General features: G+C 37.1%; 2 protein-coding genes across 2 annotated transcripts; one reads left to right on the forward strand and one right to left on the reverse strand.

The window, feature by feature from the left end:
* The first annotated feature begins 207 nt into the window (after positions 1-207).
* LOC133869765 (uncharacterized) lies at positions 208-4,808 on the forward strand. Its single transcript, XM_062306844.1, has 7 exons — positions 208-833; positions 1,965-2,494; positions 2,579-2,646; positions 3,637-3,693; positions 3,893-3,982; positions 4,126-4,302; positions 4,508-4,808. Exons 1-7 carry the CDS (start codon positions 355-357, stop codon positions 4,550-4,552), a joined length of 1,446 nt encoding a protein of 481 aa, XP_062162828.1. The 5' UTR covers positions 208-354; the 3' UTR covers positions 4,553-4,808.
* Positions 4,809-5,768: 960 nt separating this feature from the next.
* On the reverse strand, positions 5,769-26,257 carry LOC133867585 (solanesyl diphosphate synthase 3, chloroplastic/mitochondrial). Its single transcript, XM_062304327.1, has 12 exons — positions 26,030-26,257; positions 24,594-24,686; positions 21,294-21,374; positions 21,050-21,121; positions 18,736-18,867; positions 15,270-15,356; positions 14,933-15,004; positions 14,724-14,809; positions 8,922-9,054; positions 8,159-8,248; positions 7,163-7,261; positions 5,769-6,239 (listed from the first exon to the last, which is right to left on the reverse strand). Exons 1-12 carry the CDS (start codon positions 26,168-26,170, stop codon positions 6,060-6,062), a joined length of 1,266 nt encoding a protein of 421 aa, XP_062160311.1. The 5' UTR covers positions 26,171-26,257; the 3' UTR covers positions 5,769-6,059.
* Positions 26,258-26,502: the final 245 nt, after the last annotated feature.

The following is a 26,502-nucleotide window of genomic DNA, read 5'->3' on the forward strand; positions in this document are numbered from 1 at the left end:
GCAAAAACAAAAACAAAAACAAAGCATTGTGCCATCATTGAACCGAAAAATATCTTTCCAGGTAAGCAAGTGTGTGTGCTAATTAATTACGAGCTGTGATGATATTCCAAAACATCATCAAGATTTGCATTCATTATCACTTTGTCCATATATAATTATATATTCCCCTTAACCCCATAAACCCTACCAACTTTTTAAAGCGAAAAGATAAAGTTAACCACTTTTTTCAACAAAGCTCCTTTTGTCTATCAATCCATGCCTCTATTTATATGAAACCACGTCAAATCTTCATCTTTCGATCACTGTGTATTCTGATTTCTGGGTGCCTTGAACCGGCCTCCGTTGCCGGAAAACATGGACGACTCCTGGCGAATGCGGATGGGAATGGCGCCCAGCCTCCCGCGGCGTCGTTCGGTCGAGGATACCTCTTCCAGACGCTCCCTTTTCGGACACGCAGGAAGTACTCTAGACGCCGACGACTTCGCCGACGTCTTCGGGGGGCCGCCTCGGAGCGTTCTGCAGCGCAAATTCTCCGGCGACTTTTCCAATTCCAATTGTTTCTACGAGGAGATTTTCCGGAAGCCGGAGTTTGTGACTCCGGCTACCAGTGGTGGCCGTAGCCTGCCCGCGTTCAGGATTCCGGCGAGGAGCGAGGGGTTCTATAGCGATATATTTGGGTCGGACGATGATCGGAGACGATCGAGGGAGCGGTCCCGGCCGACATCGAAGGCGAAGTCGAACTCGTCTTCGGCGCTGAGCTCGGAGGAGCTGAGCCCTCTCCGGCCGGTCATCGGAGATGACGTGGCATTGTCCTCCTTTGCTTCAAAGCTCAGGTACCGTAATTGTCCATGCTTTTGCGTCCCTTAAGTTAATTTGACGTTAATATCCATTTCAATTTCGATATTTACTTGTTTTTACGCTTTGCATTCTGGTAATCGAAAGGGTATCGGAGGGAATAATGGAATAATTGTACGATGTCGTTTGTTCCCAGTAATCGCGGGAGTAAAAGCAGGGATGGGCCGGCCATTATGACATGTTTGTCCTCGCACTTTAGGCAAAAGCCTAAAAATGAATTAAATAGATAATAGATATTTTACTTGTTTTTTTTATACCGTTTGTGTATGTGTATTGTGCACATCTTTTATTCTAGTAATTATTTTAATAAATAATTGTAAAGTAATTATATTTATAAAATGGAATATTTGTTTATTTATTATATCCGGGAATTGATATTGTTGGATTGGTATTGAGCCATTGAAATTGTCTATTTTCATTACATTATAACTGCATAGAAAAAAGAAATCATTATAAAAAAGTTTCTTTGCAATCCAAGTGGCCAAGATTAACATTAGGATACCCTTAATTAAGCTCATATTTTAGAATCATCCTCTATGAAGTTAGAAGGCCTAAACTCTCACTCTCTAAAGGAAGAGACAGCTGGTAGAATTTCTAGGCTGTGAGGCCAGTGGAACCAGCACTAAAAGTTTTGAAGTGCTTCTTAATTATGCCAAAAAAGATAATACCCAATTGGATTTGGCTCAAGTTCTGTAAAAAAATCTACAGAAGATTTTTTGTAGTTTCTTTAACGGTTCAGATTTAATTTCACTCATTCTCTCTTTCTCATGGAAAACTTCAAATTAAATCTAGACCGGTGAAAATCTATAGGAAATCTCATACAATTTTTATTTTTTTTGACAGCACATAAGCTAAATCCTTTGCAATTTGCCTGCCTGGTGTTGTAACCTCAGGGTCTTGTGGTTATGACACCCTTTGTACAAAATCTTCACTGTCAAATGCTATTCTTTTTCTTCCTTTTTTTTGGGCAAGTAAAATAGAAATTCACTCTTCAATAAAAAAAAAGCTTCACTTTCCAAAGCAATTCATTAAACAAGTGACATGATGATTTTCCTAATTCAGAATCCCAGCAATCAAGACTTAGAAGATTATATAACTTGATTTTACAGGCCAATCAGTGTACCGTGTAGATGGAACTCATCAACTATGATGACTGAAGAATATCCCAAGAAACAAGAGAAGCCTGTTTTTCCTTGCAATCTCTCTCCCTACACTGAACACCAATTCATGGAAAATGAATACCATGAGAATTTCAGAAGCTCCTATAGTGGATTCCGAAGACAGGTCTCGTCCCCAGAAACCATTAGTCTCGAACCAAATTCATATGGAAGTCTCAAAATATCTGTAGATGATCCAGAACTGAACTCCTCTTCATCAGCTGTCTCTTCACTTCATCAGGACCCTGAGCCTGAATCTGGGATTCAAGATCATGCATTCCCAGAACAAGAAGATGATGAAGTTATGAGCTCTTATGTCATTGAGATCAACTCTTACCATAGAGATGGAACTGGAACCTGCAGTGAAACAGTTTCTGTTGACGAAGCAATTGCATGGGCCAAAGAGAAGTTTCAAGCACACAGTTCTGAGAAAGATTTGAACATGAGACAAGGTGACAATGAGCAGCCGGTTGAAATGGAAGGTGACGTGGTTATTTAATTTTTTTTCATAAATTAGGAGTCTAACAAGAAGATAAATAACAAATTTTTCATGTAATATTTTGCAGGAAGGCCTACTCCAAGTGAATTTTCAGTTCAACCGATTGATGGGCACGGAATGATTCAATCTACAGAGGTAAAGTAATGTTTCCTGAGAGCATAATAAATAAATATTATGACATTATAAAAGACTCACCACAGTGTATGCATTGTCAATACCTTTAAACAAGATACCCCCTAAAAACACGAAATTTATAAACTGAGACTGTTTGGGAGGCCCCAACCAAATGAAACCCTCCTGATTGTAATCATGTCTGTATTTCTTGCTTTTGAAACTGTGAAGACAGCTAACATTTATGTTGGGGGAAATGCTTTGGCTTCCACAGTTTAAACGTCTTATCACTGGATAGCTTAAGTTTAGGAAAAACTTCACTTCCCTTGATCTTTCATCAATTTTGAAAAAAGGTACCCAAACTTTAAAAAGTGTCAATTTAGGGTATTCATCTTTTAATTTTTTTCAATTTTAACCCTCTGTTAGAATTTTCCGTTAAATCTTATCAAAATTTTCAAAATACCCATGTATTTATTTTTTAAAAAAAAATTTATAAAAAATTATAAAGATTCAGACATGGGTATTTTTGCAAATTCTGTTAAACTTTGACCAACACCTAAATCCTAGCAAATTTTTTTTTTTTCCTAAAAAAAAGAAGGGGTAGTTTGAGAATTTTGACAGGATTTAAAAGAAAATTCTAACGGAAAGCTGAAATTGAAAAAAAAATTGAAAGATTAATATCCTAAATTGACACTTTTTTAAAGTTTGGGTACCTTTTTAATAAAAGTAATGAAAGATTAGGGATTATAAGTGAAGTTCTCCCTTAAGTTTATGTTGTGGGCAACACCTTGGATTCATAGCACTGGTGCAAGCATTTGTTATCAGAAAGGAATTTCTTACCTTTTTGGATCTTTGTAAATTGTCACCTTTCTCACGAGAGGAAAGTCGGTAATCTTTTAACTGTCATTTGTGTGGCCATATCTAAGTCCTTGGTGAAGGAAGACAGCTTAAACTAGTAAAGTGATGGCATTGCCAATGTGTTAACAGTTCCTTCCCCTTCTACTTCTTTTGCAGGAAGAAGAACAAAGAAATTGGACAGCTGAAGAAGAAAAACAACAGTCAGAAAAAGATGTAAGCTTCTCTGATATGCCTTTGTGAAGTGACATGCCTTGAGAAAAAAAGACAGCAAGATATTGGAGCTTTTCCCTCTCTTCCTCCAGTCCAGATATCTTAGATTATCAAGATTGGAATTTTCCATACATTCATAGAGAACTAGATTTTAATTTCCTTTTCCTTTTTCTTTTTTTTTTACTTTCATGAAAAACTATAGATGGAAGTGAAGTTATTGGATGAATACATACGGTTGTGGTCAGCTGGCAAAGAAACCAACATAAAGATACTGCTTTCAAAACTACATCATGTAAGATCTTTGATGCCTGACATTTAACAATCTTCTGCCTTCTTTTCCCTTACTCTCATTGTTGTTGTTTTCCTTCTATCTTCTTCATAATAATAGATGACAGGCCAGGTGATATATAACCATTTTGTTTGACATTGATTCAGATTCTGTGGCTCAATAGTGGCTGGTGTGCTATCCCTCTGACAAGCCTAACAGAAAGCTCACAAGTGAAGAAAGCTTATCAGAAAGCAAGGCTATGTCTCCACCCAGACAAACTGCAACAAAGAGGAGCAACACTCCCACAAAAATATGTTGCAGAGAAGGCATTCTCCATCCTTCAGGTAACTTTTGTCTCCTGCAAAGAAATTTTTCCAATCTAGGCACATGAATAGAATAGTTTATGAGGTTGGCTTTAAAAAGGGAAATGTAGGAAAACAGTAGGAAAATTTGAGGTGAAAAAGATTAGTGAAACCAATTTTTTGACAAATATATTTCAATTTGGTTGATTAGTCTGATTAAGACGATGCAAATGTGCTGTGGTTACAGGATGCATGGGCTGCTTTCATCTCCGAAGATGTCTTCTTAAACTAGTGGGACAACTAGGATCGTTTGGATCTTCTATGGCTGAAGCAAGTCTGTATATTCTATGGCTGAAGCAGTCTCTTAAGACAGAGGAACATGCTCAAAAGCATGTGTTTTGTTTTTTTTTTTTTTTTTTTTTTTTTTGGTAAAAATGGTTTTGAAGTCCAGTAGATCATGTATTCAAAAATTTGCATGTTTGTTTGACTACCTTCCTGTTGTAAAATCCAATGACAATATAAATGAAGATGAGAGATAGTAAAGATGACTGTATTTAGTATTTACCTGTATAGTATGCCATGAATCCATGATGCCTCCCTCCACACCTCTTTTTTGTTGAATTATTCCTGTTGGACATTTGGGTAGAAATCTTCTTCGTTTGATATGATGGATTTGAATATAAATCAGAATCACAGATCTCTTTTCTATATTTTACTAATACTGCAATGCATTGCTCAACTATAACTTCATGAGTAATGTTATTCAGTAGACTGTTATAAAATTTGATAATGTAATTGATTGATTTTCACAACAGTCTATCAGCATATTAAAATTTCAAAAACAGTCTCTACTAGAGGCTTCTGTTTCCAGTATTAAAATGACTTTGAAATCCCCTCTTCAATTAGGATAAAAAAAAAAAAAAAAAAAAAAAAAAAAAAAAAAAAAAAAAAAAAAAAACCTTCGAAATGGCCTAATTTTGGAGAAAGTGAAAATAAAAATAAAAAATCGATGAATAAAGTGAAATTTTGATCCAGGCGTGCTCCTTTGCCTCACTTGTGTTCATGAATCATCAAAACTGAAGTGGCGTATTGCCAAGGTATTAAGGATATTTTATCATAGTAAATTTGTTGAATATATATATAGTAAGATAACTCTTACCTCAATAAAATTTAAGCACGTATTTTTTCAAAATATTTCTACAAAGAAATAATACAAATTATAAAAAACTATTTATGTTTTGGATTGTTAAATAATTTTTCTTTTTCTTTTAAAAAAATAAAAAACAAACAAACAAAAGCATTAATAAACAACTCAAAACACAAAACACTTACAAACCACTTTCACCTTTATGTCACATCATACCCAAAAAAACAAAGAAAAAAAAAACATCATTAAAAAGTATTACCAAATGAATCCACTCATTAACAAACATGAGCATTGACCCTGATTGCTTAAGTTCAATTTAAGATCTCCTTTCCCCCTTCAAATAAAATTTTTTTTAAAAAAATAATAATGAAAAGTTTAACTTAAGATAAAAGCAACCAAGTCACATTGTAAAACAACTAAACTCGGGGTACATAATTTGAGGAGATTCTAGATGATCACTTATGTGTTATCCTTACTCCACATTTGAGTTTAATTTACAAGAAAAGAGTGCTTTTCAGAAATTATTGAAAAGCAACATTGGACTGGTAGAAAGAATATGGTCATCAACAAGGGCCATTATTCCTCACATTACAGAAACAATGACAGAAAACGTAAAATGTGTTGTTATGCTGTGGATTACAACTCTCGTCTGTCACTTGGTTCTTGTAATCACTCTTTGAGTGAGATCTACGAGCGCGCGCCTTGATTTTCTGACGTCCTCATCGTCGCTCTCAGGTAGAGAATCAATTGCTTCTGCAGCAAGGTTGGCATGCTTCATGGCAAGCTCCCTCGTTCTCTGTATTCCACGACTCTTCCCAAGGTACTCAAGAGCCTAATTTTTCCACAAAGAGATCAACTTTTCAGTAAAAGAATCCAATAAGAAAATGGTGTGATTTGAAATAGTATTTTCAAGGTTGCAGGTCTCATAAAGAGACTCAGGTTGATCAAAACAAAGCGGGTAAATGGTCAATAATAGAACTGAACAAGCTGCATATCCAGGTCCAGAAAATAGACAGAATGCAAAAGACTAGGTCAATGATACAAGTCACAGTATTCTATTGTAAATCTGGACCGTTGAAAAAACTACAGAAGATCTACAACAGCGCCTAAGCCAAATCCGTTTTAAGATCAGATAACAAAAGATATGGTTTAGCAGGAGGTATACTGTGAGTCAAAGCCATATTTCTGAAGGTGAAGGGGATGAAATGCACAAACAGATTTAGGAAAGTCCAAAGCAGTGCCTACTTCTGAGTCAAAATAAGAGTGTTCAGACTAACAAATCAGGAGATGCATGCATATCCGTCAAATTAAATTTTGTGAAACCTACGGCACAAACTTAAACATTATTATGCTAAAGTATTTAATTTTGTTGAAAGGCACTCAAAACTAAGGATTGAAAACATAAATAATACCAGAAATATCTGCAAAATTTACCCAAAAACAGAAAATTTGTTTCGACACCAAATCTTATAGAAGCTTGATGGAAATTTTATTACCCTTACTCTGCTGCGGTGGGTTTTAAAATCAGCTGATAGTTACAAGAGTGCATGCAACATAAGATGTTTCAATTTTGTAAAGAAACTATCACACCAATACTGCACCTAGCAGAACAGATTAAGATAACTTGTAAGACAATGAAACTTTAGAATCTTCATGCATCATCTGTAGTAGCTTCACCATTCAACATGGAATAACATATGAAAAAACATACAAGTCTTTTAGAGAGAGAGAGAAGAGTAGATTATATGGACTTACAAGATCAACATTTGCAGGGTCGTCAAAGCCCCGCTCAACAACTACAAGCAATTGAGGAAACTCTTCCATGGCAAACAGTATTGGAGCAGTAATAATTCCCTACAAAATTTATTTATTTTGTTAACATGATTATTAACAAAACAAGGTGCATTGTCATTGTATAGGGTTTAATAAAATGGGAAACAAGCTACGTTCTGTAAATACAGGCATCTAGCGCGCTGTAAATAAAAACAGATGGGTAGTCAGCTCTTGGGGGTATTGCTGAAAATATTTTGCACAATTTGTAGTTGTTGTGGTGCTTAACTGGAAAATTTAGCAGCATCTCAAAACATAGTTGAGAGCAACTTCTAAAACCAGGATTGTTCATCAATCCATGAAATTGACAGGTCATGGATCAACAGTTGGCCATCTCAAGCTAATTATAGATCGTCATCCTATAACATCTCAAGCTAATGCTAACAATAGATCACCATCCTATAAAATACAATAAATAAATAAATCAATATGTCATTTTATCAAATGAAGAAATCTAACAGGTCCAATTCAGAGGTTATTTCTAGCTATTGTTAACTATTAAACAGGAGAGAGAGAGAGAGAGAGAGAGGGGGGGGGGGGTTCCATAATGGACACAAGCATCAAGGTGTGAAATCTTTGATTCTTGTTATCCCAGCACATTTCTAGAAATTAATAGTTCCATATTTTATAAAAAGGTTTGACTCCAAAAAAAAAAATGATTGAGCAACCCAGCCCCTGGGGCGTCTTGACCTGGGCAAACTATTAACAGTTTTTCAGTAATGTTAGGTGATTCCATGCAACCATGCACTTCAAGCTGTTTTCAAACAGAAAATGTAAGCATGTGAACAGTCATATTTTAACAGTGTGAAACTCTAGGTCAAGTCATTTTTGGCACAAGGAAGGGGGGAGGGCAAAGGAAACTAGCACAATGGTTCATTAGATGCATTCAGTAAGATATTACATTAAGGATAAGTGAATTACAAGGCGGATATCAGATAAAGAACCCTTTCCAAGGGAAGCTGATGTGCCCGTGAAATCAAGAACATCATCTATCAATTGATATGCCAATCCCTGTGAAAAAAAGAAAAAGAAAAAGAAATTAGATCAACAGTCAGCTCTAAAGATATATAGAGAAAATGATTCATCTTTAACATTTCCAAAGAGCTAGGAAGGAGGAATCCGGTTCAGAATTATTTGCAGGCCTACATACATAACTGCATGCCAATCAAGGTACAAATGACCAGTGCTGTGATTTTAATATTAAAAAACCATGCTCTTTCACATAACAACAGCATTTTCCATCTACACTTGATTACTCCAATGGTTAGCAACAGAAGTTGGTAATTGCAACTAACTGCAATAGAAATGATGGAGCCAAACCCATCCACTTGATTACCACAACTAAGTTGAAACATAGTTCAACATAAGTTGGGAATAAAACAATGCTGATCATTATACTTAAGGGACAACTACAGCCTGAAATCAGCTCAAAATCTTCTACATAGTTCATTTCTACAGCCATTTTTGGTCTGTATGGAATAGCTTTTGTTCTAATCTGGATGTTTCTAGGTTTAAAATAGAATGAGAAGCCTATTAACTTGATGTTAAGAAGGAAAGCTTATTCTGTACTTCCATCACTCTCTCAACTTTTCCATTTGGGGACATGGCTCATAAAATTAAAAAGATCACACCACTTGCTCTTTGAAGTAATTAACAGACAGAAGAATTATAAGAATTTACAAACCAGATTTCTGCCATACTCATAAGCCAACATTGCCACTTCTGCAGTCTGCCCAGCAAGAAGGGCAATCGCCTTGCAGCTGTTGGAAATTAATGATGCTGTCTTGTAGTACGTTTTCTGCATGTAATATTCCATGCTGCAATTGCAAAAATAATAGTATATTATCACAAAATTACTCATGAAATCCTTGACGTGCATATAAAGGCTAGGGTTTATTTAAATCTCACTTGTCGGAAGTGAAAAGACCAAATTACTCTTACCGGTTCACTGCTAAAACTACGTGGCCCAAAACATGTTTTGCTGCAATAGTGAGAACAGTACCATACAGTAACTACTCACCAAAGGATTAACTTTCTCGCTAATTGAACTGCTAATATAAATACCTAGCTAAGGTCTACTAGTAAAACTACTAACATTTTAGGGAAAAATCAAAACTAATCCCACTAGGTTTTCCCATGATTTTAATTAGCCCCTAGGTTTCTAATTTCGATAATTAGATCCTTGGATTTACTCACATTTCAAATCAGTTCTTTCGTCAATCCACCGTCCAAATAATTAGCGGACATTCTGCCACTTGGACAATTTGCCATGTCACAAAAATTAACCCGTCGCCACGTGTCACTTATCTGCAACGTCATGTACAAGAGAAAAAAAAAAACAAAAAAGAGGAAAATTTAGGGGGTGGGGGTGGTCGGAGCTTGTATCTCAGCACCTTCCCCAGGGTAATTTTGGGGGTGGACGAGGTGGCCTGAGCCACCTCTCCCCTCCACCCTAAAAAAAGGGGGGGGGGGGGGGGGGGGGGTGATTTAGGGAGTGGCTTGGCCACCCATTGACCTAGGGTGTGGCCAAACCACCCCAACCTCCACCCCTCAATTTTCGTCTTTTTTTCCTGATACATTGCAGGGCATATGGGTTGACATGTGGCGATTTGCTAGTGGGTGTGATATGGCAAACTATCCATATAAACTATTAATTATTTGTACAGCAGATGACGAAAGAATAGATTTGAAACGTAAGTAAAACCCAAAGATCTAATTGCCAAAATTAAAAACCTAGGAACTGTTCAAATATCACCTGGTAAGCTGGTCCAAGGTTTGTTCTCCGACCTTTGAATGAAGGTTGGGGATCCAGAACTTGTTGATATTCAATCGAACTCTCTTAGGGAAATGGCTATGGCACATTGTGCATGAGTGGTGATGGACTTTAATTTTGGCAGTTCGTAGGGTGAGTGATGCTCTAATATGGGACGTATGTGGTGTATTTATGGAAGAATATTAAGAGGGGTTGGGGGAAGTTCTCTAGCCATACCAGATTTGAGGTGAGAGATGGCTCAAAGGTTAGCTCCTGGCATGATCTGTGGTGTGGAGATATGGCCCTCAAAGAAGCCTTTCCAGACTTATTTGGCAATGCTTGTGTGAAGGATGCTTATTGCGGCTCACTTTGAGTTTTGGGGTAGCTCCACTCAATGGAATGTAAGCTTTGCTAAAGCAGTTCAGTACTGAGAGGTGGATGTATTTGCCTCTTTAGGTGTTATATTTAGCTAGATTGAGACAGGAAGATGAAGACAAGCTTTGGTGGGTCCCTTCCAAAAGAGGTTTGTTCGTTGTTTAGATCCTTCTACAGTGTCTTGATGCGTAATGATGGCCTTTGGTTCCCTTGGAAGAGTGTTTAGCAGACCAAAGTTCCTTTGAGGGCAGCCTTTTTCGCTTGGTCAATGGCCATAGGATAGATCCTTATCATGGATAATCTAAGGAAACGGCATTTCATCGTGGTTGATAGGTGTCGTATGTGTAAAAAAAATGGGGAGTTTGAGGGCCATCTTCTTCTCCATTGTGAGGTTGCTGGTGCTTTATGGGATGTTTTCTTCAACCAATTTGGGTTGTCTTGGGTTATACCTAGACAAGTAATCAATTTATATGTGTGTGTTCGTGGACTGTAGGTACCGCTCAAAGTGTTGTTGTGTGGAAGATGGTGCTTGCGTACCTATTGTGGTGTCTATGGAAGGAAAAGAATGAGAAAGTTTTGAGGACCGTGAGATGACTTTGGAGGAGATTTAAGTCATTATTTTCTTATACTCTGTACTTTGGAGGAGATTAAGTCATTATTTTCCTATACTCTGTATCTTTGGATGAAAGCTTTTGTTTCTCCTTTGGTGATTAGTTATCATAATTTCCTTGTTCTTTTTCTCCTTCTAATTAGGTGTTTTCTAATGTATACTTCTTGTGTAGCTGGGAGCGCCTTATGCGTTAATGATATCTTGATTACTTATAAAAAAAAATAAAAAAAGAGAAACCTACGGCCTAATTTTGATTTTTTGCAACACTTACGCTTTTAAGTGTCGATTTCAAATTTCTAGTTTCAACCAAGAAACACAATCTGCCCTTTTTTTTTTGGATGAATAAAGGCGTTTTAAAACCAAACTCTGCAGAATACAATTCACTCTACCCTTTCTTGCCACGTAAGCGCATGCATTCACAAGAGTAATCAACAAGTTTGTGTATGTGTTTTTAAGACATACTCATAGCCCAAGAAAGAAGAGAGTACTGGAACATCATACATTAGCCAGTTGCCAGCCAGTCATTCTAGTAGCATTATATCATACATGGAAGATGTGAAATAAACCTGACACTGAAGATTCTTAAAGATGCAACTGAATTCCCTTTGGTGCAGTTTCTCTCACTCGCTCTCTCTCTCCCCTAATCAGCAAGTGTGTGCTGTGTTTTTAAGCCATACTCATAATAAGTGAGAAAATTGAACATCCAACATAAGCCATTCACCGGCCCGACATTCCTAGTAGCATCATACCAGAGTAAAAGACATGAAATAAACTCAGTGCCTGACTAAGATTCTTAAAAGATGCAACTAAATTTCCTTGGGTGCAGTCACTTACTCTCTGTTTGTGTTTTTTTAAGCCACACTCATAGCCCAACAAAGAAGAGAAAATTTGAACATCCTAAATTAGCCATTCACCGGCCAGCCATTCCTATAAGCACTTATCATATACTGGAAGGGGTGAAATAAACTTGGTAAGTGGCTAAGGATTCTTATAAGATGCAACGAAATTCCCTTAGATGCAGTTAGCCTTGAAGGACAAACCCAAGAAGGCAACCATTGCATGCAGGGAAGTTATGTCAAACCTATAAATTTGAATTGATAATGCCCAATAAGCATGCACCACGGAAAGTTGGCAATTTTATTATAAAGGTTAATCAAGGATTACCAAGCCGCAGTATGTGTTACAATTTATGAGCTTGTGTTACTGAGCCTCAAGTGGACACATGAAGCATTAAGCAGGTCAAAGGTCATGGTGGGTTTTGGTCAGGAGAGAGCAAACAATGTTGTGAAGTGTCAAATCTCACAAAACACTCGTCAACTATTAATTTTGGGCACAGAAGTATTAAATCTCACTGATTGAGCATGTTGGTCCTTAAAGCTATAAGAGGACAACAAAAGGCATGACATACATGGTATTTTTAAACGTCAGTTTAGTCAACAGTGAGATGAAGGTGCACAAAAGGACATTGGCAACATAATACACTACTAGTTATATCAGTGTGAACTTGACAATCTACAAACATTCATAATAGAAATAGTGAGGCAATCTTGATCTTTGGTAATTGCATTGAGATCATTATTCATTGACGTCAAAAGACATCAATTGGTAGTATTTAGCCTTCAATGAAATTTATGTAATTAAAAATAAATAAATAAAAAAGGAAAAAGTACACACTCTCCTCAAACTAACACCCAATTTGCAATGTCTCCCCAAACTAAAGATTGCATCAATGTCCCACCCAAACTACAAAAATTTGTAACGTCTCTCATTTGTCCCGCAAAAAGACAAATATGATCCTAAATTTTTTTCAATAAAACAAAAATACCCCAATAAATTCAGAGAAAAGATAAACTAAAAACTAATCAAAAGCAAATCCATGATGATGACAATGCACTCTAATTCAGTCACAGCCAGAGATGACATCCAAAGGAAGCCGACTACATTAAAGCCACAGTGCTAAGCATTTCACCGAGAAAACCTGCAGTAACCACTTGAAGGGAAGTAGGCAGAGTAGTTAGGACTCTGCCAGTGGGTTATCCTAGGTATAATAGATGTTTGCACATCTTGGAGGATGGTTTCAATTGATTCAGGATTGTAGGGGGCGGATTTTGGCAAAAGTTTTCGGAGGTAACCCAGATCAACTTGGCTTAGGACATGGTATTTTTCGATGATTTGGTAATAATCTGCAGTGAATTCTATCATTATGTTGCCTTGTCTCCTGAATTCTTCTGCGTCCAGAGCATGATGAAGTGAGAATTGTTTTCAAGGTCATGATAGAAATTGATCGTTTGAGTTGGCTTTACTTAACTAAGAGCTGATCAATGATATAAAGGAGAGAGTACATATTCAGGAGGCGATGAACATTTTTTTAGTTTTTATTTATTTATTTATTTATTTTAAAAAAAATGGAATTTCTCATTATTTTTATTAAGGGTATTTTTGTCATTTGGGAGACATTGAAAATTTTTGGTAGTTTGGGGGGGTTATGAATTGGGTGTTAGTTTGAGGGGGGTATGTGTAGTTTTCCCAAAACTGGAATAACAAGAGAGAGATGATGAAGTAGAATATTCAAACACATTCAATGAAGAGTCGAGAATACTGTATCATTTCCAATTCTGAACAAAATCACAAAAGATATCGGACTGACAAAAAAAATTGTATCTAAACAGAGTAAACACAGGCACTCATAACATAGACCAGAAAGACCTTCAAATTGTACAACCGGTGACACAGATTATGGAACCATCATCTTAGTGGGACATGATAGCATTGAAGTAATAATATGATGAATTCCCCGGAGATGACTAAAGGTAGTGGTCATTTAAAGGGGAGAAATAATCAATAACTCAAAGAATTAGCAAGCAAGAACAAAAGTATGGAATGATGTACAGGATTAAAAAGGGTGAGACAGAAGTGAAAGCTCTTTTATTGGTAGACAAACTATTAGGCTTCGATTGGTTTGCGGAATGAGTATTCCATGAGAAAAAGAATAGTTATTACTAAGAATAAAAAAGAATGGAATAAAATAGCTATTCCTACTCCTACTCCTTAGTTTGGTAACAACACATATACATTAAATGGAATCAAATCAAAATTACTAAAAAAACCCCCACATTTTTTTATAAAAAATATATATATATATATATATATATATATATATATATATATATATATATATATATATATATATGAAAACTGATGAGAATCAGAATACTCCGGGGGTGGTCGGCCAGCCACACTATAACGTAGGTTTTTGCTTCTTTGTCTTTTTTTTTTGTAGAAAAAAAAAAGAGAAAAGAAATTGATAGAAAATATAAAATAATGAGTATTTTTTTTCTAGAAAATATAATCTACTCATTATTTTCTATTTTCTATCAATTTCTTTTCTCTTCTTTTTTTTCTTCTTTTTTTTCTAGAAAATATAATCTATTCCTTTAAGAATAGCTACGCAGCCACGCGGTGAGCACAAAGCGAACTATACTTTCGCCTTTAAAAATAGCTATTCCTCTCAATTTTTAGAGGAATATGTATTCATCTTCGTAAATGAATAGTTATTCCAATGGAAATAACTATTCCAAGAACTAGACCCCTACCAAACAAAGTAATGACATTCTATTCCAATGGTCTATTCTGTGAACCAAACGAGGCCTTGTTCATTTTTCAGGTCACTAAATATCTACTCCCAAAAACATATAGTGCAAGAAACAAACAAAAATTATAAATATGATGGAAATAGTGGAGCAGGATACCTACAACGTTGTTCAGATGTTGTAGTCATTTGCATGGTTTCACCCGTTACAAGATGCTCGACAACTTTTGCCAGTAATGATACAACCTAAGGATAATGCCGTGATGGCGCAGACAATGAGTTGAAAAAAAAAAAAAAAGTAACTGCATATCTCAGTATCATTGCTTAATCTAGTTCGACATCTTCATTAATACAGAAGAAACATGATACCTCCGTGTTTTTCAATGATGCAAGTGCCACACAAGCTCGAGAGAGCAGAAAATCTCCTGATAATACTGCTAACTGCATTGCAAATGAATGGGAAGGAACAAACAATGTTAGTTACACTACTTCACAACTTAGATTAACTATAAACATCAAAGAGGGAACTAAACAGACTTAATATCTTTTACTGGGGGAAAACCCTCAATACAGCACATTACTCTTTCCAAGACCAAAAAACAGCATTTCCAAACTTTATAATATAGAAAAGCAGAGATGCAATACACGAATTTATGATCACAAAAATTTAAAGGAAAAATTGACCAGCTTAAGAGAAAAGATGTACCTTGTTGCCCATTACAAAATTTAATGAACCGATACCACGTCTTGTATCTGCATCATCCAAGACATCATCATGTAGAAGGCTTGCCACCTGAAGACAATGACATGATTGTTTAGTCCACAAGCAGTAAGAAATGACATGAACAGATATCATAACTTGGGGATAAAAACACAGCAAAAAGCCAACAGGATTTTTCCTGGCTTTCTCAAGGGCAATTTCAAATACACATGGACAATGCATGCCATAGCACCATTCATAAAAATCCTATCCCGTGTTTACAGCTATTAATTCATAACAAAATCATAGTAATTAATAAGTGCAGTCGATCGAAATCAGGAAATATCATATAAGAACATAACTTTGTGCTCTACAGAGGAACGTGCAGACAAACTAACAGATGCAAACAAGAAATATAACAACGATTGGAACATCCAATTAATAAAGAAAAACTAGTACGCTGAGAAAAGTAACAGATTCAAAAACTATAAAGCATTTAATCCAAAAAGGACACGTTTGTGAATCATTTCCAATGTTCACAAACACCAGATACTACAATTGAACATGAAACTTATCATGAAAATCAACCTTTAAATATGCTTAATGGATACTTTAACAGAACCAGTCTCCGGTGTCTACTAAGGAACAACAACATCGTCTACCTTAATCTTGAACCTAAAAACAAAAAAATTAGACAAACGAGATTTCTAGAGTTCCTTTTGTTTATTTTTTTTTTCACTCTTTTCCTCCTCCTTTTTTTTTTTTGAGAGAGAGATCTTTCCAGCCAAATAACATGTTCTGCAAGTTTATTTGGTCGACATGATTTCACCCAGTAACCAAATTCAGAGCTGAGCCACCATCGAATGGCCAGAATAAAAATATGGCAGAAAGTGAGGGAAATAAATGGTAGAATAGGGAAAGAACATACAAACAGCATGAGAAAAGAAAAGATAACCAAAAAAAGAAAAAGACTCAATGACATTCCATACTTCAAGCTCCAACTCGTGACGAAGTGGTTAAATTGAGTTCTGCATCTTGATAAAGGAATCTGATTCTATGAGTTACAGATTACTAAAAGGGGAAACTTCACAAAAGGGTATCAAACTAACGCGCTTTTTCACTTAAGGGTACTAATGTTGCAAAACGTTCAATTGAGTGTATGAATTTATCAAAACTATTCAATGTAGGGTATTCCGTCACCCTCTGTTCTAAATCGATGACGGAACCCAAAACACATGCGTTTCACGTGATTTACTTAAGCATTTCTTCCCTTTATGCCTTTCAGAGCTCTCAAAAAAATTAACTAAAAACAAAAACCATGCCACCTTCAAAATGCCATGTTTGAATAAAAAATTAACTAAAAACCATGCTTCATCGTTGTGAACTCTGTCACTGCCTCTCAGTATGAAGTTCATGAAAACAAGTTCTTAAACCACGGCATCCATTGTTGTATCTCTTCTTCATTCACACAAAAAGTCATTCACTCTCTTTCATGTACAAAAAAAAATTCATACCGTCATCACATCTCTCTTTAAGACAAACTCCTCCAGTACCCACCCGCAAAAAACCGGTCCCACATTTCCTTCTCCAAATCGACAACGTCTGTTCCCCCATCACCCCTGTCCTCATCCTCGTCTTCACCACCACTCGGCCTCTTCATCTCTGCCTCCAACTCCGCGCACGTGGACCCAACAACGGCACTCCCGGGCCTGTACGGCAACAGGCCCATCGTCATATGCTTCTGATTCTTCTTCTTGATCAAACGATGACGTTTTCTCTATTTCCAGGCCTTTCTGCAAAGGCCCGCCGGGACCTTGTAGACGGCCAGGACGAGGAGGTTCATGATGCTGCACGAACAGCACCAGCATACCGCAGCGCACTCTGTTGAAAGCCGAGACACAGAGACGAGACTGAGCGACTGATAATGAGGAGACTTTGAGGAAGAGTTGATGAAAGCTCACTGGTTCTGTGGCTTGACGGAAGATCCAGGAAAATGACGTGGGCTGCTGCCAATGAGAAAATAAGAGCATGGAGTGAAGAAAGAAGAGAAGAAAGAAGACAGAGAAGGAAAAATGACATGGGCTGCTGCAAAAGTAAAGTAAAGTTTTGTTTTGTTTTTTTTTGTTTTTTGGTGAAGAGAAAGGAGATGGTAAGTATCAGACTTAGTGTTTGAAGGAAGACTGGGTGAGAAAAGGGTTGACAGTTGCAGAAAGGAGAGACAGCATTGGGTTAAAGGAATGGAGAAAGTTTGCATATGTTAGAAGGAGGGATGACAGTGGATTCGGTGACATAAACAGAGAACAGAAGAGAAAACAGTAGTTGATGAGAAGAAGAGAGGATAACTGAAGAGAAGTTAGACTTTTGTCTCTTGAAGGCAGAAAACAGAAAACAGAGAAGCTTCAGGAAAGAAAGAACGACCATGAATCATGCTGTTGGTTGTGTCTGATGGAGCAGTTTGAGTTTGCCATCAAGAAACATGACAGTTTTCCTATATGCTGTGGTTTGCTTTCGTTGTGAGTCAGGTACATAAACAGAGCAGGAGAGAGAAAACGTGGGAAGAAGACGACGACAACGAAGAGTGTAATTTTTTATTCAAACGGGGCGTTTTGAAGGTGGCATGGTTTTTGTTTTTAGTTAAATTTTTTGAGAGCTCTGAAGGGCATAAAGGGAAGAAATGCTTAAGTAAATCATGTGAAACGCATGTGTTTTGGGTTCCGTCATCGATTTAGAACGGAGGGTGACGGAATACCCTACATTGAATAGTTTTGATAAATTCATACACTCAATTGAACGTTTTGCAACATTAGTACCCTTAAGTGAAAAGGCGCGTTAGTTTGATACCTTTTTGTGAAGTTTCCCCTTACTAAAATGAGTAGAATTTAAAATTTTGATGGTAGTTTGTTGACCATCTGACATATCAGTATAAAACTCCAATTCAAAATTAAATTTCTTCAAGAATTTTTTTTCTCTCAATGAGAAGCAGATATTTGGATCCAACTTGAGGCAGAAATGAGAAGACTAATAATTGTAAGACCTTAGAGAGTGTTGCGTGATGTGGAAATGGAAGAAAATAGTATATTTGCATTCAATAGTAGGATGAAAAATAAAAGACAAACAAACTGATGAAAATGATAGTCAGTGATGTTAGGAGATCAACAAACTTCACCTTAGTGTAGCTTAAACGCATACTAAACCAAGGTGCATGAAGGAATATTAGGATAGAGTTTGAACGAGAAACAAGGTCATTTTTGTATTGACTTACATTGTTTTTCAAAAAAGCAATTCTTATCAACCATTTGATAATGCAATTCTTTTGCACGATTAAATGAGCTACAATGTTAAAAAGTAAGATCACTTGAACATTCAGTCCTGATCTATCCCGTGCAAGAACTGATAATCCAAAGATGTTTCAGGATCAGCAAAATATTGCACAAAAGCATTTAATAGAAGCACAAAATTCTAAAGAACTAACATGAATCATCTCTGTGATCTCAGCTATACATTGTTGTCTCGCACGTAGTTCCTTTGCAAAAGCATCTACTGGCTCACTGGGAAATGGTTGTGGTATAGACACATTCAAAGCTGTTGCCATCAATAATAAAACCTGCATAAAAACTACCTATGTTATTCCACACATGGAAGATGATGTGAAAAAAACTACAAAATACAAGTTAAATACTAAACAAAGTGTAAACTAGTAAACCACATAGCTAGCAGAATTTCCAAAGCAGGAGCTGAGATGAAACACAAAGTCACCAGTGCAGTGCATGAGCATGTCAAATAACAAAAAAAAATGGGAAAAAATAAAAGGAGTTGGAGTGCTAGAACATCATATCCAAAGTCGGAGCAGTAGCTCCAGGAGCTCCTCAACAGCACATACAGCCACATGTATGCATATCAGTATTCATTAAAATATAGTTATATCAATGGAAACTAAAAAACATTGATCATAAAAACGTATTGCTGAAACAGAAAGTAGAGTTAGAGCTGTTGCCAACTAGTTCAGCTGATAAAGCCTCTTGGTGTCATACTAGAGAAATGAGATTAAATCCCGCCTTAAACCAGGCTGCAGGGTCTACAGTTAAGAGGGAAGGCTACCACTGTTGTCTATCTTAGCATTTTTTGAATGAACAAAAGGCAGAGAGAGAGAGAGAGAGAGAGAGATTAAAAGCTACAAACTTTGAGAGAAGCACCCAGAGTTTCGAATCTTGTGACTTATGTGAAGTATTTCCGTTACATTCAGATGAGGAATAAATACATAGATTTAAGAATTTTCATAATAAATAATTTATTAAAAAAAATAGAAAACAGGAAAACAAAAAGAGAGAGAGAGAGAGAGAGAGAGAGAGTGGAATTAAATGAGAAATAAATGCTTAAATTTTCGGTCAATGTTTAAGTTAGGGGTGGCAATTCGTGTTCGCGTGTCAGGTTCAAGTCGTGTTGAAGCATGGGTATAAGACTATATAGGTCAACCCTTTTTACCCCAAGGGATTAGCTCAAGCGGTAAGAGCCTTAGTCTTGGTGGCATTTCCATCAGGTCTAAGGTTCAAATCCCCTTGGGTACATACAATTTTATGGGGCCAACTCGCCGGCGAAGCCGGAGTATTAACCAATCTGTGTGGAGATGGCGTTTTGCATGGGTTTGAGGTTTAACTGACAGGAGTGGGTACACTAAGTGACCCTGCTTTGGAGGGGTTCCTCGTTATAAAATATATATAGGTCAACTCTAACCCGACTCATTTAATTAAACAGGTTAGACCCCTCAACCCTAACTCGCTAATTTCATGTTGGATTCGTGTCGGGTTCCCAAAAATTGTTTGACCTTATGTCGCGTGTCAGGTTCGGGTTGAGACATGAGCATAAAATTATATAGGTCAACCACAACCTGATTATTTTCATTAAACGGGTCAGACCTGTCAACCCTTTTTTTGATAAGTAATAATCTGACTTTATTAAAAGCGTCAGGCGCCCCTTAGTACACCGGCAGTATACAAGACAACGCATTGCTTGAAAATAAAAAAAAACAGCCCTAAAAAAGGAAGATAGAACCCACCCAAGCCATCACCCGATAGCAACTAACCCCAACCCAAACCCTCAAAGAGCACACCACAAACCCATCCAAGAACCCTCGAAACCCAACACCCTAAGACACGACACCCGAACCCCACCTCCGACCCACACACTACTGAACCTGAGCCTTTCCTCTCCTACTCCAAGGACGCACACTCGCACCGTCATAGTTTATGGAGCACTTCAGATTCTGCAGCTCCCTCCTCCCTTTATTCGTCAGACCTGTCAACCCTAACCCGCTAATTTCGTGTTGAGTTTGTGTCGGGTTTACGGGTCGTGCCAAAAATTGTCAGCCCTACTTTAACCATCGAACTTATTTTGGGTATCTTTTGCTTCTTTAAATGTTTGTCGTTTAGCGTAACGTAGACAGACTTATGGCCATTTGAGATCAGCTTTGAATTGAGACAATAGCCTTAAAGGCCTTTTTAAAAACATGGTGGTAGCAAGAAAAAACAGAGTGCATACAGCACACTTACCGGTATTGGCACAACATATTTGTGTGAATGGTTTCCTCTCACGTCAAGGAGAAGCAGAGATCAGACTCAGTTTTTTTTTGTTTTTTTTTTTTTTATAAGTAACCGAAATTTATTAAGAGAAAAATGACGATACCCATGTACACAAGGAAAGTATACAAGAGAAACACCAAAGTCAAAGTTTGCATAAAAATAATATTTGTATTTTGATGAATAATTGCATAAAAATAATATTTGTATTACCGTGGGACGAAATCTCTTTCCTTCCACCCCCATTTTGAAGAAGTACTCAGCAGCTGATGCAAGCTTAGGGACCTGGATCAGATGAAATCCAGATTTGATCACAAGATATCAAATTGAATGTTTACATTAAAGACTACCATATCTACTAGACTACTACTACTTCCAACCACACATGTCCCAAAAACAATATCTACTACTTTGTCAGCAAGAAATGATAATAGCAAGGAGAAAAGAAATCAGACACCTCAGCAACTACCATCGACCGTAGTCTGTTAGCAACAAGTGATAGTTCGTCAGCAACAAGGGAAAATGGATCTTCTTGTTCCTGGAGAAAAGAGTATTGGACAATCCCAATAAAGTGCGGAACAAAAGTCACAGTAAAATGGAAAAAATAAAATCAAATAAAATAAGTCTCCAAAAGAAAGGCTAGTGTCTGATGTGTGATACACAAGTAGAAAATGTGACATATGTGACAATTATAGTTAACAATTATAGAAGGGCTAGAAGGGGAACAAATCATCCCGAGTCTCATGAGCTTGGTCATACTTGCATTTTTGAACCACAAAAAAAGGATTCACCGTTCGTAAAAAACAAATTGATAAATAATTCAATCTTATTAGAAGGCACAAAGTGGCGTTCCCATTCGGAAAATAACATCAACAATTTCTATTTAGCATCAGGATCAGGATGTTCAATAAAGATACACTTTCTGTCTGGCACAAGGGAATTTGGGAAGCACAAACCAGACAAAGCTTTGTTAAGTTCAATATATGCACCTATGCTACAAGTTAAATACGCTCCACACCTGGAAAGAGCTTACCCAATTTAACATAGCCAAAATACTCCGCAATTTTTATTTTTTTTTTTTATTTTTTTTTTATAAGTAAGAAGAACTTTATTAGAAAAAGCGTAAGGTGCTCCTAAGTAGACAGGAACAACCAAAGCTAATCCAAAAAAACCCACAACACCAAGGCCCCAGAACACAAAAGAACCAAAACAAGCTACAAAAGAACCCAACTAAGAACAAGACTACCCACTACCCGTCAAGGCACAACAAACCTACAACATGTGTGTCTTGCCTTTCCTACGCCTAGAGGGGTAGTTTGCGTCACCATAGTTGATGGAACTATGCAAATTTAAAAGCTCCCTTTTCCCTTTAGACTTCTGACGCGCAAAAAACTGGAACTCCTCTTCCATGGCATCCCGAATAGCCAAAGCCTCCTCCCCAAAATCCCCATCCATCGCCCAATCTAAGGGCAAACCATCCCAATAATCATCTTCATCCTCCTCCCACACCACAATCTCCCGGTTATGATCAAAACCAACTGGTCAATTCCGAGATTGGGAGAAACCATTAAAGCAACCACTCGAAGGGGAAGGACCTACCACCCCGCCATTGTTGACCTCCTTAAGCGCCACGGGAGGGACTGAAATCGGGGGAAGGTTGAGAAACCCCTTCCTAAAAAGGCCCTGATTCACTGGCGTCACTGATTTCTTCATTGCAGGAAGCTTTGCCACCTTCTCAGCTGGCGGCTCTGCACCTGTAACCCTTTTATCAACGTAGCCAATTGACATCTTCACGGCTTCCAAAGAGTCAGAAAGTAGCCCATCATTCCACTTCACAGAATGCCCTTCCCTCAATTTTTTCGCCTTCCTATAGTAACACTGAAAAGGCTTAGAAACCACCACAGGGAGGGGAGAACGCAACTTCTCTCCTAAAATAGTTGCTCCAGCGAGAGACGGAGGGGCAGAAAGGGGTTTAAGAATCTGAAGCTTCCCCAATGGAGTGAACTTAAAAGAAAAGAAGCAGGATCTGCCGGAAATCCCATATCCGGTGCCGGAGAAGGGGGGAAACCGAACAGATTAGAGGCTGGAGTCCGGCTAGAAACCGTCGGAAACACCTGGGACCTGCTCGACTCACCCCGGAAGAAGACTCCGTTCCTAAAACTATCCCTGTATCTGCCGCCGACGAGGGCTCCGGCCTAGAGAAAACCCCAACAAAAGCCGATGAAGCTGGACTTGCGCCCTCTTTAGCTCCCAACGCTGTAACCTCCAAACCCCCAGGAGGAAGCCAATTCAGAACCAAATCTGAGAAAAGTATAAATCTGAGAAACTTTAAACTATCACTACTTTCTCTTCTTTCTTTTTTTCTCTTTTGCTGTCCCTAATTTTTACAGCTTTTTTAGAGTACTGTTATCAAAATGATGTCAGAAAAAAAAAAAAAACAGATTGAGGCTACCTGTTTGGCTATTCATGAGCTTTCCCTTTATTTTATGCTCAAAAGGCATGAACCTCATCAAGATCTAAACCTCCTCAGTTGCTAATAAACCACAATCCTCGTCAAAACAGAAGCCCATTTTTATGGTTTAATAAATTTCAACACAGACACACCTACATGCATACAAAGCCACCACACAAACCCCATCATATAACCTCCAATAACCCAATCCACATTTATCAAGAAAACCTTATGAAGAAGCTCCAGTGGTCTACCATATTCAGCAGAAGCTATACCCTTACGTCCCTGAAACCCTAAACTTCCATAAAACGCCTTGTTGCCAATAATTTTTTTTTGATAAGTAATAGGGAAATATAAATCATCATCTCATACGCCTTGTTGCCAATACTACAAAGTATTTACTACAACAAAGCTCATTTTTCTTTCTCTTTGTGCTTAGTGAAGAGAAAGAAAGATTTAGCTACCAGAAAGTATCATGTGCAGACAGCAGTAACATCATTTGGAAAGCAACATGCATTAAAAATCTTCACCTTGCTCTATACCATCATCAACTAACAACCACCTTTTCAGAAACAAACTGAAAACTTCAACATCAGCATACTACAGGCATTGGGTTTTGTATCCCCCTCCTCCCAGGGGTTTTTCACCTTCAGACTTCTTATTTTTAACTCTATACACCAAACTATTAATGATAAGTACAGGTTCAGCTCTGGTTCTTTGGTTGATATTATCATATTTGATCTTTTACTGTGATTGACCACATGAATTAATTTCAAGTCAACTTAAGATCATGTAAAACGCCAAGCTTGACTGAGCGGCTATTAAATTTCAGAATGTACTTAGGATGAAATTTAAGTTCACTTCAGCCAAAGTTGCACTACATTATATATTACTTACACCCCTCCCCAAATAAAAGGTCAGAATCTCATCAAAGCAAGCAAGGAAGTTTGACAATAATATCGCACTGTTGAGTATCGATAAACTAATCAATGTCCCAACTGAGCTATAATGCATAAATATAATAATACCAATGTACACTGTAGCTATACAGTAGAATGCATCGAAAGTACTGAACAATATTGCTATCAATTTTATAGCTTTTTTTTTATGAATAATTTTATAGCTTTTCTAACGTAAGGGGAAATCAGAAAAGGGATTGGGAAAAAAAAAAGGACAGTAATAGGGAATTAAGTGTCATGGACTTTTGGCACTAATGTCTCTTCTGTAAAAGATGTAAGCAGGTATAAACATTGATAAACATATTGGCATTCCAGGAAAGCAAGAAAAATAAATTTTACACCTTACCTCAACTATGGAGCTGCTCTGATGATGGATTTTATGTCTAAAACCGTGCAAGGCAGGCAAGCCCCAGGAAAAAATTTCTCTATAACCCAAAACCTACTAATCACCAGAAACAATATCAATAACGATATAAGTGGTCACTAGATATATACAAGCACCAAACATTGTCATTTAAAAAAAGCTTTACTCCAACAAATATAAAAGAGAAAAAGAACAAAGGCTGGAAACAGTAGAAAATTGATAGAAACAATGGAGCTGTTCTGATGATGGATTTTATGTCTAAAACCGTGCAAGGCAGGCAAGCCCCAGGAAAAAATTTCTCTATAACCCAAAACCTACTAATCACCAGAAACAATATCAATAACGATATAAGTGGTCACTAGATATATACAAGCACCAAACATTGTCATTTAAAAAGAGCTTTACTCCAACAAATATAAAAGAGAAAAAGAACAAAGGCTGGAAACAGTAGAAAATTGATAGAAACAATGGAGCTGTTTGGTAACACATTGTAAAATTTCCAATTCCCATTTCGCTCCTCTCAAAAAAATCAAATAAAAAACATTCTTAACTTTTTTACACTTTTTACATCACATCAATATTTTTTATTACTATTCAAATAAATAAACCCACTACAAAACAAAACTTTTTTACTTTTCTATAAAACATTCTCAAATTTTATATCACATCAATCACTTCTTATTACTATTCAAATAAATATTCCATTTCCCACTTACTTACCAAACAGCTTCAATGACGCACATGTACACACACACACAAGCACTCAAATATGAGAAAGAATGAACACAAGGATTTTCTTTGAAGCAGTTAAATTTGAGTATTGTAGTGGTTTCTCAAGTCATCTTGTCTATTTGATTTACCAGTAGCATCGGGTATTATCAGGTAATTCCACATGCCCACATATTAATGACCCAGAACGACTCCTCACGAATATAATCTTGCAACTTCAATCTCAACAGTTGAAACCAAAAACAGCAACCACAGTATTACATTGCAAATGGAAACAAATCCCATCAATCAAAAATGGTTACAATCACCACTAAGCCTCAGTATGCACTGGCTATCAATTTCAAAGCTAAAGACAGCGCCGCCACCACCACCAACACCAACAAAAACACCAACAACCCATCATCAAATAACACCTCCCGATCAGTTCCTAGCATTGAAAAACTCGATATAAGCACTTGACTCGTCACTTCATTCACCATACTACAATATATACCAACCTGAACCTAACACGATAACATACCATTCCCTTTGGTGACAGAGAAGAAAAGGTTGAAGAATTTTACAACTTGGAATCCTAAATACATTATACAAGCATTAACAACACTAGCTCAACAAAGAATATGAAAGATTCAATTCAGGAAATAAAAAAAAAAAAATCAAAGGGGATTTAGATTACAAAGGGGCATTACCTTTTGAGTAGTAGAATCTGTACAAGAGGGAGGACTCTCGGAGCGAAAGAACTGGTGACGGTAGTCCGGTCGGTGAGAGAGAAGCCACCGACACCCATTCAAGCTGGTTCTCTGAATCCTCGAAATCCGAGAAAACAACATCGTCGACAGCAAAGATCAAGCTCCAGAGAGAGAGAGTTCTGGAGAGCAAATGGGGTAAGAGAAGCGGCGTGTCAAAGTAAGAGTAAATTATATAAAGAGTCAACATGTATGACGACGGCGAAGCCCAGCCACATGCACCTTTATTTACTCGCTCGCTGTTACAACTTGCAATTTAGGCGGGGATTACTGGATTAGCTAGGGACTCAAGTCACAAAATGAAAAATCAGGGGTTACTGTGGTTAACAAAGTTCTACCTTTTTTCTTTTTTTCTTTTTTTCTTTTTAATTCTTTAAAAATCAAGAAACACGTGTTAATATCTAATTGAAGCTACA

Source organism: Alnus glutinosa, chromosome 5 (assembly GCF_958979055.1).
Source record: "Alnus glutinosa chromosome 5, dhAlnGlut1.1, whole genome shotgun sequence".
Lineage (NCBI taxonomy): Eukaryota > Viridiplantae > Streptophyta > Magnoliopsida > Fagales > Betulaceae > Alnus > Alnus glutinosa.